Here is a 15,795-nt window from a genome sequence, read left to right as displayed (position 1 = left end):
TTATCGTTCAGTATCAAGTTAATCCGCATATCCTTTAAACCACTAACAAATTCAATTGTTATCCGATTTTAAGGGTAAACAATATCAATAATATTTAAAATGTTAAGTTTATAAAAGAATCGCACTACAAAGTATGTTTATAATCCTTCTATTTTCCTCCTTCCATTCATTGCAGAAACCAGACAATTTTTAAATACGTAAAACTATTATTCTTTTGTTTAAATACGTAAAACTATTATTCTTTTGAAAGTGGGCTAGGCATGTCTAATTAATTAAACAGATTAAAAGGAGTTTTGTGTTGGACAAATCAATGATTTAAGACATGACATATCTTGATGTCTTCCTAATAGACACACGATCTTCACATGTTTGATCAAGTTTTGTAACGTAACTATTATATAAACCATAACTAATCTCAATGTGAACTTGAAGAGACACATTACTAGAACAGCCAACTAAGCAAATCATCACAATCAACAACAATGGGGGGAAAATTTTAAAAAGGAAGTAATAGGAACATTGTTAGACACATCATATGCTTAGTATCTCTGAAATTACAAAGAAATATTTATTGTCAAACAGCCCATAAATTTTTATTCAGTCCAACATCAACAATAACATAGGTTATTGAGTATAATTCCACATTGTGCATGTAAAAATACTATTTTCGATATACCTTCGTCTCAAAGAAAGCATGCATAATCACAATATAATAGAGAATGAAATAAGGTGATGAAAGTTCAAAGAAACAATAACAACATCAAAATAATATAAAAACTAAAACAAAAGCAACATCAAATAGTAATACAAATTTAAAAATAATGAACATGAGAAAAACACTACTGCTACTGGAATTTTTATTCAATTCATTTACTTAAATTTTTCTCTCTCAACCGAGGTTCAATGTCCGCTTTGGAGCTCATGAAGTCTCACTTTGAGGGTAAAGTACTTTCGACTAAAAATGACTTTAATTTCGAAGCTCGAGCTCAAGACTTCCAATTAACGATAAAGAAATACTTATCACCCATCACACCCCAATAATTATTATCTTTTATTCTTAGGGGGCGTTTGGTTGGGAAACAATTTATCCCATAATTAGTTATCACGAGATTAGTTATCTTGAGATTAGTTGTCCCATCCTTCCATAAGGATAAAAGTCACTACAATCCCGAGATAACTAATCCCGAGACTATTTATACTATAAGGGGTCGTTTGGTATGAGGGATAAAGAATAATTAATCCCGAAATTAAATTTAAGAAGAGTTTATCTCATGTTTGGTTGGGAGAAAATTACGATATAATTAATCCCGTGATTAGTTAACCCGAGATTGTAGTATTTTTTTATCCCACAAAAAGATGGAATAACTAATCTCAGAATAACTAATCTTGTGATAACTTCTTTTCAACCAAACGACCCCTAATTTTATCCCAAAATTAATTATGCTTTATCTCTCGTACCAAACGAACCCTTGTATATTATCAAAAACCAGCCCACGAGGATATGCTAAATGAAATTCCCCCAATAGACAGCCAAACAAGAAAATTACAGCGGCATCTCGTAAAAGTGAATAATCAAAAAGCATAAAACTCAGCTAAATCCAAATTATATTACCTCGGTTCTTACGGCGAACTTTAGCCTCAATCCTTTTATTAGTGTTCTATACTGCCCTACTCTTAAGTGTAAAGTAGCACTACTCTACGTCTCTCTCCTTTTCTGTTACGGTCCTTCCTATTTTGCGCTGGTAGTGCGTACGTTACAAACCTTCACCCCACACCTTTGTTTCTCTCTCATTCTCTTCTCTTCTCTCTCTCTCAAAGAATCAATGTTTCTTCAGAGTTTTCAGCCCATTCTCATTTTCCAATTAAAGGGTGAGTTTCAACTTTCTTTATTATGAATTTTTGTTGCTTTTTTAGCTGCATTATAAAGATTTTGTTTTGTTTTTTTGCTGTTCATTTTCTGAAAATGGCTAAAAATGGATTCTTTATTTCTTGGGACTATAGTTAATCTTCAGCTTGTCACAAAGAATTCATTCATTTATTTATTGTTTGAAGAAGATGGCTCAAAGTGAATCTTGATTTTCCAAAAGCAATTTTTGATGGTTTTTATGTTTGTTTCTTTATAATGAAAATCTAAAGAACCCTTTTTTAAATCTAAAGATACCATTTATGATATCTTTTGTATTTTCTTGGGTGTGTTTTGTCAATTTTGGATGTTGGGTTCTGTATTTGTTTTCTTGAGGTTTTGAGCTTATGAAACCTGCAAATTGCTATATAGTGGGGTTGTTTTGTAGTTAAATTTATGAATTTATATTGAGTTAGATTTATTTCTGTTAATTTTAGTTTTTTCTTTTAGTTTGTTTAAAACTTGAAAGGAAGTAGATGAGCCAAAGTAGGCAAAGCCTTGTGCTTTATTCAATGGTTTAAGTTTTGTAAAAATAATTGGTGGAAAATGTTAGTGAAAGTAGTTTTTATTAGACTTTAGTTATTTCCATTAATAAAAATTGCATCTTTAAGGGTTTCAAACATCTTTTAGATCAATATAGAGAACGAAATAGGGATTTTAACTATTAGTTGGAAACTTGTTGTTCTAATACTGATGGAAAATCAGAAAGAAAGGAATATTTGTTGTTCTTCTTTTCCTTTTTTCCTGAATATAAATTGCTAAAGTTGTGAGTTTTTCTTAAAATAAAGAGTGTATATTCCCCCCTTTAGATTAATTAAATGAAATCTATTAGTCAAATAATCGTAGCGAATACACATACTTGGGGTTTAAGCAGTGTTCTTCAAATTAGTTGTCTGGTCATTGTCGTGGTGGTTAATGTTCTTTCATCTTTTTTCAGCAGGTAGATGAATTTCTTGAGATTATAATCTAGTTCTGTATTTGTACTGGGGAATGATGGGAGTTGAAACGGTGACAGAATCGTTGTTTAATTTGTGGAGAACTTCGCGAAAGAGCTCGGTTTCAGAGACTGAGAGGAAGCATGTGATAGGAATTCTGGCATTTGAAATTGCAGGTTTCATGTCTAAGGTGGTTAACTTGTGGCAATGTTTAAGCGACAGGCGAATCGACAAGTTAAGAGAAGAAATCTCATGTTCACTTGGTATTCAGAAGCTTGTTGCTGAAGATGATGAATATCTTATGGATCTTGCTATTGCTGAGATAATTGACAATTTGGGATGTCTGTTGAAATCAGTGGCTACGCTTGGTAAGAGATGTGATGATCCAGTTTATCACAATCTTGAACGAATTTTCGAAGATCCAGTTGAAATTGAACTCAATGGGTGTGCATGGCGATATAGGCTGAAGAAAATGGACCGGAAGGTTAAGAAAATGGAGAGATTTGTTGCAGCCACGACTCAATTGTATCAGGAGCTTGAAGTTCTTACCGAGCTTGAGCAAACTTTGAGGCGGATGCAGACCGGTGCTAGTTCAGGTCAGATGAAATTGCTTGAGTTTAGGCAAAAAGTTATATGGCAAAGAGAGGAAGTGAAGAATCTAAGAGAAATGTCTCCTTGGGTTAGAACTTATGACTATACTGTCCGGCTTTTGCTTCGATCTATTTTTACTATAATCATGAGGGTTAAGTACCTATTTGGGACAAATCAAACAGGAGTTGCTGGAGGTAGCAAGCATTTTGAGGTCATCGATAATGGTTATCTTGATCGCAGCCGGTCCATCTCTGCGCTTACTCTGTCCTCTGTTTATCCGTCTGAAAATAACACGTCGGAATCCTATTTAGGTTCCTTAGGCAGATCATTTTCAAGCCTTGGGCTAAGTGGAAATAAAGATAGATCAACTAATAGAAAATCTCTTGCTCGTCAGTCCTCTGTCTTTTGTGGAAAGCCATCACAACTGAGATCCAGGCGATTCACGAATGTTGGACCTTTTAAAGGATGCATAAACAGTGGCACTGAGTCACCTGTAATACTTGAGAGTTGCATGCCTTCTAACAGCGATCTTTCAAAGTCAGATGACAGTTTCCAAAAAGATAACGACAAGTTTGAAGACACGAATCCTGTTCCTGCCTCCTCCAATGGCATAATTTTTGCAAAAACTTCTCTATTCAATTTCAAGCGTAAGCTGTTAATTGCTCCTCAAGATTCTCTGGGCTATGCTGCTTTGACACTCAAGTATGCAAATATCATCATACTTATAGAGAAACTGTCCTCAGCACCACACTTGATTGGTCTTGATGCAAGAGATGACCTATACAATATGCTGCCCGGTAGCGTCAAAAACTCTCTGAGGGGTCGGTTAAAGGTATTTGCCAAATCATTGACTTCATCCGTTTATGATGCTGCACTTGCAGCGGAGTGGAGTTTGGCATTGGGAAGGATATTAGAATGGTTGTCGCCGCTTGCTCATAACACGATAAGGTGGCATTCGGAACGAAACTTTGAGAAACAAAGACTGGTTTATGGGGCTAATGTGCTTCTTGTGCAGACCCTTTACTTTGCAAACCAAATAAGAACTGAAGCAGCGGTCGTAGAACTTCTCATGGGTCTAAATTACCTGTCAAGATTTGGTAGAGAAATTGGTGCAAAACCGTTAATGGGGTCATCTTGTGGTAGAGCTAGTAGTGAGTATTTTCTCCACAAGGATAATAATCCGAGTGCATACCACATGTATCGTGATTAATACACATAAATGACTAATCGGAATCACTAATCACGCTTTTATTGTTGCTTGATTGAGTTTGTAGTGAGGTTTGTATATTCTTTGTTTCTTTAGTTCTTTCTTCCTGTTGCCTAAGGTATCCTCTGCTAACACAAACTGTTCATTCCCTCGGGTTGGCATAAGACTTCTGCTGTTCTATTGATTTATATATACTGCTGAACTTTGTTAGTTGACAAATAAATGCAAGTTTAGCCACTTTGTGTAAGTGAATGTAGCCACATGTATTCAAGGGATGTCGGTACACCCCTTCGCTGGAATTTACATTGTGTCGCTAGGTAAAGTTGTGTCTGTGTGTCCTAAAGATTAAGGGTTCGAGCCGTAGAAGCAACCACTAATGTTTGCGTTAGGGTTGGCTGTCTACATCACACCCCTTGGGGTGCGGCCCTTTCCTGCACCCTGCGTGAATGCGAGATGCTTTGTGCACTATAGTGCCTTTTTAAAAAAATAGTATATTTGACACTCGGTATCTTCGTGGGTTAACTTTTTCATATTTTGATTCCCCTTCGTGAAAATTCTTTTGTATTAATACAATGTTAAGACTCGGAGTGTAGGCTTAACAATTTATTGAGTATTGACACCCCGAGTCAACTGCATCTGCATCTAGTTAGTTTGTGGCTATGAACTGTTATCTTACAAGTTACCAGATGCTTAAGTTTTAGCTTAGAACTGGACTGTTTTTATGTTATTGCTTTCTCAATGAGATTTAATGCTATAGTTCTGGTGTTAGTTTCCTAAGGGGTGAAGTTTCAGGTACTAATAGAGGAATAGACAGTGAGTGAGACTGTATACTGCAGCATTTTGGATCTCGTGAACATATATTGGTCGAGTCTCAAAGTGTACTTTATGATATGAAGGATGTAGTTACCGTGCTTTATAGTACGTTCGGTCGGAACCCGAGGCGGACCCGGGATTCAATGGTCTCGGGAGCATCGTTATACTCAATATAAATTTATTACTGTTCATAAATATTGGTACGGTGACCTTTATTAATATTTGAATATTTCTTAAAGACATTTGTAAGTATATATAGAATTTTGTCGAAGCTGTGTGCCGGTAACCCCTCTCCCTAAATGTATGTGTGCCTCTGGTCAGACCCTACCAACTCTAGATTCTAGATTCGCCTGCTCAAATCATCTCTCTAGATCATCTATCCTAAGTTCAATGTATGTAGAGGATACTTACTTTAAAATAGATATGTACTTACTCTAAAAAATGTATGGAAATGATAACCTTGTATTTGGTGAGTTTTGATCTTAAAGAGAGGAGCTGTGTTGCTGACTGCCAAAAGAGTATTAACAAAAGAAAAGGAAAGTCACTTTTGGTTCTAAACATGGGTTATCCCAATAACTCAATTATACAGTGAAATAAATGCAAACTGTTGAAGCCAAAAGTGTGCTTCAACGGTGAAAAAAATTAGGCCAAATAGGTGTACGGCTCCTTAAACTTGACTCTAGTTTTCATTTTGATATTTTAATTTAGCGTTTTTCCTATTGAACACTTTAACATTATATAAAGTGATCTATTGAACACTTTACTCATAACCAGTAAAAATAATAAGGTGCGTGTAATTCACACATGAATGACTTAGCAAAAATGACAAATAAGAGGGAGATACGTGGCATTTGGGCCCAAATAGTCAAAAAGAAGTTTTGAAAACAAAAAAGATTTATTCTAAACACCCCCTCCCACTGTCATCTTCTTCCCAACCACCCCCTTTCCTTTTTCATTCTATGGAATCCCACCAGCCTAAGTGCATCATCGTCCGCACCCTAGCAAGCATTGGAGGTAGCTTTCGGATATCAGCTTCATGGGCCTCTTGAGCCTTTGATTATTTACTACTTCAGTGAAGCTTAGATCTGTTAAAAATGAGGTGTCATCTGACATTCACTGCCTACCTAAAATAGGTTATTTTGACCAGAGGGACGGGACGACAATATTATACTGGACTCAACTGTGTTCAAACCTTTCTGCCCGCAACTGAAATCAGTAATTCTTAGGCAGTATTAGGAAGATTAGTTGCTGAAATTATGTATACCTGATGAAGAAGTTTAATTGGATTCATCTTTGGATGTTGCATTGGAAGTTGAATCCACATAAGGTGTGTACTAAAAGGCCAAGTAGATCTAAGCTTCATGGGCCTCTTGAGCATTCTTTACCTTCTTGAATTATTTACACGCATTTTTTGATGCAAAATTCTGTCCATACCTTTCGCTGATATAGGATTGAATGTCCTTGGCAGCTTCATCTGAAATGTGCTACCCATCTGTTCTGGTCTTCCATCGTTGTGGTATCGGAGATTCGTTCGTTTTCTGTCTATTACTGATTTCGTGGTTGGTGTGTAAATATTAAAACCTTGATAAAATTTATTCCAGCAATAAAATTTATTAATTCCGGCAATCTTCATTAATTCCGGCAATAAAATTTATTGTCGTTCTTCTTCTGCTTTTAAAAAAGTCAATTTTTGATTTAAACAAAAAAAAAAATATTATCTCAAACCCATTAAATTCACGCGCGTAAGAGGGGTGAAATACAACTCTCTTGCCATGTCAGCTTTTATGTTTAATAGGCATACATTAATTTAGGTTGAAGTATTTAATAGATAATGGGTTTAATTAAAATGTCAAAATAGAAACTGAATCCAAGTTTAAGGGCCGTACACCTATTTGGATTAGTTGCTTAAACAGAATAGAATAATTTAACGAGTTCAAATGTCGTTGCATAGATAATGGGCTGGTCTGGATTCTGGAGCTTTGTGCTTCTAGCAACCAATAGATGACAAAGTGTCTATTATAATTAAGTGTTACTTCCAAATAAGTTGTGGTCGACTAAATAAATTTTTATTATTTATGTCATTATATTTAAACGCATTCAATTAAGAGTACCCCTACATTTTACACGTACCTTCCCAAGAGTAGGTAGCTGATTTCACATGTAGGGGTGACAAACGGTCGGATCGGATCGGATATGGGCGGGTAAAAGATAAGTAAATTATGCGATCCGATCCATATTTAATACGGATAAAAAATGGGTTAACCAGAGGATAATATGAATATCCATATTATCCAAGATTTCTTGAATATGATCATTTTTGGGAGATTCCTAGTATCCAAAACTTGAGTAACTCCTAATTTGAGGCTTTAAGAATATAAAAATTAAACTCATTAGTTATTCACTGGTTATCCATTTTCGAAGTGGATAATATGATTCTTATCCATAGTTGACCCGTTTTTAATAAGTTCATTATCCAACTCATTTTTTAATAAATAATATGGATAGATAACTGTTTTCTTTTATCTATTTTGCCGTCACTGTCACTACTGACGTGATATAATCCGCACAGTTTTGGAGTGACACTAGCAGTAGCAGCAGGACCAATTTGCAATGATCCAAAAACAATGTGCAAAACGTGATCACCTAAAGGAAGGCGACCGTAAATATCTTGGCTTTAATTTCACTATGGAACTGAATTTTCATTTATTACTCAAAAACATTTTTTTGAAATATTAAGAGAAGGTGCTTTAGAAAAAAGAGAGTGCTTTGCTAATAGCTTGACAAAACAAGCTAGTATTATACTAGATTTCGATCTTGGTAAAATCTTATATGCATTTGCTATTTACACTAAATTAAATTATAAATTAAGGTAAAAATATATAGTATTAATTTACTATGATTCAATAATAAGACTGAACACATATGTCATGTATTTATTGAGCTATAAATATCGGACGCGGGCAATTTTTTACCATATTTTACCTAGTGTTATAACATTATGTTCCATCCTTCCCAAGTAATATAAAATTATTTGATTGGGAACGGAATTTAAGATTTATTTGGCTATAAATTATCTATTAAAGGGTTAAATTGCTTTTAAATATATACAAATATATTTTTTTTTTGGACAAAATTAAAAAGAAAAGTGTGATATATAAAAGAAATATATATATTATATATTTTTACAACTCTTAAAAAAAATAACCGTTAAAAGATAAATATAATTTTCACATACATGTATTATATAAAAATATATATATTTTATACACACTTAACTAGCAAATATAATTAACTTCGCTCACCAATCAATTTTATATTTTTTGCCTATATAAATAAGAACGTAGCAATATCAATTTGGGATGTGAGGATTATTTACCTTTATCGAATCTGAAGTAATCCGTTAACTTTAGCCCAACCGTCAAACCCAATCTAAGATCCCGGAATACAGACCCAAAAAAGGAACTACTGAGAAGTGAGAGAGTAGGTAGCCGATTTCTCCGGCGCCGGATAGAAGATTCAACGGCGAATCGAATTGCCCGTCGGTGTTAGGTAGCACTCTTGCATCTTTCCCAAGACAAGAAACCCTTTTCAATATTTTTTTTGTAGCAATCCTGACATTTATTGCTTATTAATCAAGTTTTTGAAATCTCTTTTTCCCTCGTTTGACTAATGTTTATAATCTAAAGTTATGAGTGACCGAGCTGGAATTTATGGTAGTCCTTGTCGTAAGACGTTACTAAACTAATAAAATGTAATTTAGGCTGCGGTAGTTTGCATTTTGGATGTATTATGTTCTGGGGAGAAAGCTTGTTAGTTAACCCACACAAAATTCCTAATTAACTTAAAAAATATCCGCCCAAGGATGTGGCCTAGTTATCAATGAAGTGAGTTGAGAACCATGAGGTCTCAGGTTCAAATCCTAGCGGAGGAGTTACCTGTCCAAGCCTTGATTCCTTCCTATCTGTCCAAGTCTTGATGGATAGAGTTACCTGATATCTGTTGTTGTTGTTTGTGGGAGATAGTATGTATCCCGTGGAATTAGTCGAGGTGCGCACAAACTGCCTCGGACAACAAGATTATAAAAAAAGAAGAAAGAACTTCAAAATATCTAAGGAAGACTGCTGGTGGGAGGTAGTAGGTACCGGTGAAATAGTTGAGGTGCGCACAAGTTGGAACTAACACCGCCATCATACACAAAAAAGAAAAAAAAAAAATCTAAGAAAGACTATGAATATTAGGAGGAAGCTATCAGTGAAGAAGGATTTCACTCCAGTATATTTGTATTTCTGATTTTTGATGGTGAAGTTTGTAAGCTTGTTTGGTACATTGTCTTTTTTGATTTTTGCATTTTATTGTTTGTCTCAAGTCATTCATGTCAGCGGATAGATTTCCATCTATGTTGCAGTCAATCTGATCATTCAGTTATGCTCCTTACTTAGTAACAGGTGGTTTAAGTGGAAAGCGAGGAAAACGGAGATAAATTATGGTATTCTCTATGGTGATGAGTTGTTCACCTCATCTCTGTCTTCCTAGGAGCCACATGGTTATGCAGAAAACAATCCGGTGCTCTTCTTCCGTTTCGACAGCGTCTGAGTCCATCCAGTTTGATCTTAAGAATTATTGGACAACTCTAATTCGTGATATCAACCAGAAGCTTGATGAGGCGGTCCCAGTTAAGTACCCAAATCAGATTTATGAGGCCATGCGCTACTCCGTTCTGGCTAAGGGTGCTAAAAGGTCCCCACCTATCATGTGTGTTGCCGCTTGTGAGCTTTTTGGTGGAAATCGCCTTGCTGCCTTTCCCACTGCCTGCGCCTTAGAGATGGTTTGTTCTTCATTTTCTGTTTGTATTCATCATTTAATTCTTTTGGGTGATAAAGGACACACACTTGTTGGCCTTCTTATGTTTCTTAAGACTTTGCTATGCTTGCATCACTTGTCGTAGCCTAGGTAGAAAGGTGATAACATTACTTAAAAGTTATGGATCTTCTGTAGAATAATAAACAAAAGCACCCACATTGTAGGATTAACCTTTAATCATTATTATTAAGGAACATTATATCCTTGGCAGCTGCATTGAATAACTGGAATTTGTTCTCTTTGCTGTCTCCACGGACAAATGCTTGAACCAATAAGTGAACCACCTGATACTATTGCCTTCTGGTCTTTGAACTGCAGTAGTCAAATTGTATTAGGATATAATGCCTGAGCTTTCTCACCCTAACCAATTCAGATTATATTATTTATGCTTATCTTGTTGGAGGAAAGAAAGTTCTTAAAAGCAGAACTGGAAACGTTTTTTGACTTTTTGTTTTTTGATAACGGTGGTGATCAGACCAGTTTGCACGTGCCTCAACTAATCCACAGGGCATTAGCTAAACTCTATCAACACAAAATATCAGGGTAACTCGGCCCACCAAAACTTAGGCAGATGGAAAGAATTCACCTTGTGACGCCTCTATTGGGATTCGTACTTTGGTCTCGAAGGTTGTTACTTCATGTCTTTGACTGCTTGGCCACTCTCTTAAAGGTTGAAATATTATTAGATTAAGTTCAGATGTATGTCTTATTTGGCTTTTTGGTGCAAAATGAGCAACATGAGTGATGAGCTTCATCTGCCTTGTAGAGTAGAAGGAGCTGATTTTTCGTAATCTTTTTGTAACTATTTCTGCACAATCTTTCTGCATTCAGGTTATGAGATTTAATTTTACTTATCAAAGAAAAAAAAGCTGTGCTTATAAATTCAAGATAAAACTTGACCCAAATTCTCGAGGCAACAGAACATGCAACGGTAAGTTGGTTAAGCTACTTAAACATCATGTTTTGCAACTGATGTTTTGTTTTGTGCAATATGCGCACAATGAAATCTTAGTTGTATATGATATTATGCCAATTTCTAGCTCTAATATTTTTGTGTGTTGATCCTCCGATTGAGCTTTGAGATATGCTGCTGTATTGATGCTTACATTTGACACATGTATATCTTATATATGTTTGACCTTGATATGTTTCTATTAGGTTCATGCTGCTTCATTGATTCATGATGATCTGCCTTGCATGGATGATGACCCAACTCGACGAGGGCTGCCTGCAAACCACACAGTTTTTGGTGTAGATATGGCAATATTGGCCGGGGATGCTTTGTTCCCTCTTGGGTTCCAGCATATTGTGTCTCACACTCCAAGTGATCTCGTTCCCGAGGATCGAGTCCTCAGGGTCATTACAGAGATTGCTCGAGCTGTGGGGTCCACTGGCATGGCTGCCGGTCAATTCCTTGACCTTGAGGGTGGACCAAATGCTGTTGACTCTGTCCAAGAAAAGAAATATGGTGAAATGGGTGAGTGCTCTGCCGTTTGTGGGGGTCTCTTGGCTGGTGCTTCGGATGAGGAGATCCAACATCTGAGAAGATACGGTCGAGCAGTTGGTGTCTTATATCGGGTTGTTGACGATATATTGGAAGCAAAGGAGACCGAGGACAAAAGTGGGGGGAAGAAAAAGAAAGGCAAAAGCTATGTTAGTCTTTACGGCATTGAGAAGGCTAAGAAAATTGCTGAGGATCTTAGAGCACAGGCTAAGAGAGAGTTAGATGGTTTGGCGAAGTATGGTGATAAAGTCATTCCACTTTACAGTTTTGTAGATTATGCTGCAGATAGAGGTTTTAGCCTTGATAACTAAGTCTAATTTATATTTGACAGTGTTGTCTTATGTTTCATCATGATATTTGACCAGAACTATCAAGTTTGTTGTATGGATTGTTGTTAATGAAGCTGTAATTGCTATAATCTCAGCTAAATAGGATGTCAAGCTTACATTGTTAAATAGCACCATTTTTTTCTCCTTTCATGATCATTAGCAAGGACTGAAAAATCAGAATGTGGCCAATCACTTGTCCATTTAGGCCTTGCATTTGGGCTGTTAAACAGATGTTTTCCTTATGTAAAAGAGAAGACGTCGTTATAATACTACAACAACAACAAATCCAGTGAAATCTCATAAGTGGGGTCTGGGGAGGGTAAAGTGTACGCAGACCTTACCCCTATCTTATGAGGGTAGAGAGGCTGTTTCCGAAAGACCCTCGACTTAAGAGAAGTGAAAATAAAGCAATAAAGAAAACGTCGTTATACATTATTCCTGAAGCCTCCTAAGGCTGTAAATATTCCAACCTATGTTGCTCGCACTCTCCGAAAATGTCTCGGTGTGCGTGTCGCATCCTTCATAATTATTGTATTTTTGGTGGATCCAACACGAGTGCAGCAACATTTTGGAGAGTCCGCGCAACATAGTTTCCAACTCTTACCTTAAGATAATTGAAAAGGATAAATATTTTAGGGGAACTAATACCTCAGCTTTTTATTACAAGCAAATTCACAACAAAGTCCAATTTAAGCAGATGTTTTTCTTGGTACTGCTTTCAAAGGTTGGAATTTTCTCACTGTCATTCCCATTCTCTCCTTCATATCCATTGATTTAGGAGTGATAGTTTCAGGAAGTTCCCAATCAAATTCATGAAGCAATGAGCCCAAAACAAGGTGTAACATGCGATTACCTAAAGGAAGTCCTACACACATCCTTCTACCAGCACCAAATGGTAAAAACTCAAAACATTGTCCCTTGAAATCAATCTTTGAGTTAAGAAACCTCTCGGGCTTGAAATCCAAAGGGTCGTCCCAATATTCAGGATCTCTTCCAATTGACCAAACGTTAACGAACACTTGAGTGTTTTCTGGTATGTCATATCCCATGAATTTGGTGTCATGTATTGCTCTTCTTGGCACTAAGAAAGGAAGAGGAGGATGTAATCGTAGCGCTTCTTTGATCACAGCTTGCATATAAGGAAGATTGTCAATGTCGCTTTCTTCTAACTTCCTGTTCTTTCCTACTATCTCAGAGATCTCTGCTTTTACTTTGGCCATTGCTTCAGGGTGGCATAGGAGTTCAGTCAATGTCCATTCCACGCTGCTACTAGTCGTCTCTGAACCGGCTAAAAACATTTCCTGCATTTTGTATCTAATCAAGATTTATCTCAAGTAACCAAGAGTACACTAGCATACTTATTTCAAGGTCCTATGATCTAAATTGTTACATTTGGCTACAAGAGTCAAATTAGACCAATGAAATAGAGAAGTGCATATTACATGTACATATAATGGTATTCAATTATCGGAACGAAAAAAAAGGACAGTCTGATGCTCAAAGCATCCCGCATTCATGTAGTATCCGGGGAAATGCTGCATCCCAAGGGATGTGATGTAGGCAGCCAATGGCGAATTTATGCACTAATTTTAGGTGCTTTAGCACCCATTGACCTCCCCATAAACTATGTATAGTTATATCAAAAATATAAGAAAATTGATATAAGATGGTAGCAAGCACCCAGGAACCAAAAAGATTAATGAGTGCTGTGGTGTTGAGATTGAAGTAAAGATGTGTCTGAAGTTAGAGGCGTGAGATCGATTCCTACTTGTGACTAGAAGTCATTTTTGATAATGTTAATATTAACCGTAGTTTTTTTATTAATTTTTTCCTCTATTGCGTTCGAATAGTTGTACACTTCTGGTATGTGGTTGGTAGCAACTTTATGTTAAAGTAAAGGAGCACCCACGACCTTAAAATTCCAGATCCGCCACTGCTAATTGAACTGATAATCTGTGAAAACTTTAGGGGATTGTATAAATAAAAAATAGGAAAAGTGCAGCAAACACTAAAACATACCAATATGAATATGTTGATCTGATGTTCTGTTAACTTAGCTGGTTCATCTTTTCCACTACCCTCAAAATCAAGCAACACATCCAAAAAATCTTTCTTCTTTTCGCCACCATCTTCTCGCTCCTTTATTCGTTCCTTGACGAATGTAGAGGCGATTTCCAGAGCTTTTCCCATTTCGCGATGCATCTTCTTCTTTAAGCCTTGTAAATCAAACCTCCTAAGACATGGAAAAATGTCTGAGACATTCGGATTACCCGACCATTCCATAATCCTCATCATGGCAGTAAAGAACTCGGAGGCCTTTTTGGACCCTGGATGTACTAAATCGCGCGAAAACATCAAATTCCCTAGCATATTAAACGTTGAAAGAAACACAAAACGCGTTACCTCAATCCCACTTCCTTTAATTTCCACAACATTCGCCTCTTCTTCAATCCATTGAAGCATATCATCGACACATTTTTGCCTGATATGTACTGTTGCATTGATCCTTTTGTTAACAAACATTTCCACAGTACATATCCGTCTTAGCACGCGCCAATACGTGCCATATGGGGCTATAGCTAAGGACCCTTTGTTGTAATCATGTACCAACATGGTGTCCATAATTTTTCGCTCAGCAAAAGCGAAATCATGATTCTTGAAAAACTCAGCAGCTGTTTTGGCTGACAAAATTGACATGGTTTTAACTGAGCCAATATTGAACCATACAATAGGACCATATTTGTGTTTAAAACTTGCTATTGTTTGATATGGTAATGTTCCAAGATTAAACATGTTGCCAAAAATAGGCAATCCAGGTGGTCCTGGAGGCAAATTGTAAGAACAAGACCTTCTTTTGGAGAATACTATGATTAGAGTTGGTACTAAGATAATTGTAGACCAAACTACATAGCTCCATTCCCACTCCATTTTCCTCAAATTTTCAGGTTTTGGTGTGTTTGGTTTGGTTCTATGTTTCTGTTATTGCAGAATATCTACAAGATACAATATATAGAAAAATTGTATGACTTATTGAACATGGTTATCACTTGACAACGCCGAATATGCGTTGAATATTATAATATTGACATCTGCAAACTTCTATGTAGCTATGAATTTTTTAATAGATTTTCAACTGAAATAGCTGCAATGTTTAAGGTATTCAAAACAGAACATGATCTGGCCATGTTATTCAGAGATTGGCTCACATTACAAAGTCAATATCACTTAATTTTTGCGGTTAAATATACGCAAAATACTTATCATGATTCTGGAAAATAAATAAATAAGGCAAAGAATACATCAATTATTATTTTTAGTTTCTTTCTGTCGGTGCGGTTTCAGTTTACCGAGGACATGTCCCTTGACAAGAGGGTTGAGAATTAGAATAGAAGGATAGTAGGTAGTCCAGCATAATTCTGTTCCGTACTGGGGTACTAGGGTTAGTCTGGTAGTGTTCTTGCCCTTAAACTGCTAGTATTATATGTTATTTTCCTACTATCTTCCACTTCGATTTCCTAGTATCTTGCTGTTGTTACTGTTTACTGCTATTGCTTCTTGCATCTAATTTTCCGGCCTTTAGATTGTTGCTATTATCTTTCTGGCCTTTGATGTTGATATTGCTCGTTTTTATTGTTTCTTTTTATCTTTCTTGA

At 36.2% G+C, this 15,795-nt stretch overlaps 3 protein-coding genes across 5 annotated transcripts; 2 read left to right on the top strand and 1 right to left on the bottom strand.

Annotated features, from left to right (window-relative positions):
- The first annotated feature begins 1,677 nt into the window (after positions 1 to 1,677).
- LOC104086912 (protein PSK SIMULATOR 1-like) lies at positions 1,678 to 4,824 on the top strand. Of its 2 annotated transcripts, none has more exons than XM_009591263.4 (2): positions 1,678 to 1,869; positions 2,844 to 4,824. In XM_009591263.4, exon 2 carries the CDS (start codon positions 2,894 to 2,896, stop codon positions 4,637 to 4,639), a length of 1,746 nt encoding a protein of 581 aa, XP_009589558.1. In that variant the 5' UTR covers positions 1,678 to 1,869; positions 2,844 to 2,893; the 3' UTR covers positions 4,640 to 4,824. The 2 variants fall into 2 exon arrangements, with proteins under 2 accessions (XP_009589558.1, XP_009589557.1); XM_009591262.4 differs by having other exon boundaries at positions 2,841 to 4,824.
- A 3,928-nt stretch (positions 4,825 to 8,752) lies between these two features.
- Positions 8,753 to 12,231, top strand: LOC104086911 (heterodimeric geranylgeranyl pyrophosphate synthase small subunit, chloroplastic-like). 2 transcript variants are annotated; one of them, XM_009591260.4, is made up of 3 exons: positions 8,753 to 8,998; positions 9,889 to 10,274; positions 11,468 to 12,231. In XM_009591260.4, exons 2-3 carry the CDS (start codon positions 9,933 to 9,935, stop codon positions 12,122 to 12,124), a joined length of 999 nt encoding a protein of 332 aa, XP_009589555.1. In that variant the 5' UTR covers positions 8,753 to 8,998; positions 9,889 to 9,932; the 3' UTR covers positions 12,125 to 12,231. The 2 variants fall into 2 exon arrangements, with proteins under 2 accessions (XP_009589555.1, XP_009589556.1); XM_009591261.4 differs by having other exon boundaries at positions 8,799 to 8,998; positions 9,895 to 10,274.
- On the bottom strand, positions 11,737 to 15,138 carry LOC104086910 (cytochrome P450 76A2-like). The gene is made up of 2 exons (XM_009591259.4): positions 14,162 to 15,138; positions 11,737 to 13,443 (listed from the first exon to the last, which is right to left on the bottom strand). Exons 1-2 carry the CDS (start codon positions 15,068 to 15,070, stop codon positions 12,832 to 12,834), a joined length of 1,521 nt encoding a protein of 506 aa, XP_009589554.1. The 5' UTR covers positions 15,071 to 15,138; the 3' UTR covers positions 11,737 to 12,831.
- Between the last annotated feature and the right edge of the window lie 657 nt (positions 15,139 to 15,795).

The sequence above is a fragment of the Nicotiana tomentosiformis genome, chromosome 7 (assembly GCF_000390325.3).
Source record: "Nicotiana tomentosiformis chromosome 7, ASM39032v3, whole genome shotgun sequence".
Taxonomy (NCBI): domain Eukaryota; kingdom Viridiplantae; phylum Streptophyta; class Magnoliopsida; order Solanales; family Solanaceae; genus Nicotiana; species Nicotiana tomentosiformis.
This window is presented reverse-complemented; position numbering and strand designations above follow the sequence as displayed.

Excerpts from the sequence above, each read along its gene's own strand:
- LOC104086912 (XM_009591263.4), top strand. The coding sequence starts at position 2,894 with ATGATGGGAGTTGAAACGGTGACAGAATCGTTGTTTAATTTGTGGAGA.
- LOC104086911 (XM_009591260.4), top strand. The coding sequence starts at position 9,933 with ATGGTATTCTCTATGGTGATGAGTTGTTCACCTCATCTCTGTCTTCCT. Across the intron at positions 10,275-11,467 it reads CTGCCTGCGCCTTAGAGATG|GTTCATGCTGCTTCATTGAT; the intron begins GTTTGTTCTTCA and ends TGTTTCTATTAG.
- LOC104086910 (XM_009591259.4), bottom strand. The coding sequence starts at position 15,070 with ATGGAGTGGGAATGGAGCTATGTAGTTTGGTCTACAATTATCTTAGTA. Across the intron at positions 13,444-14,161 it reads AGATCAACATATTCATATTG|GAAATGTTTTTAGCCGGTTC; the intron begins GTATGTTTTAGT and ends TACAAAATGCAG.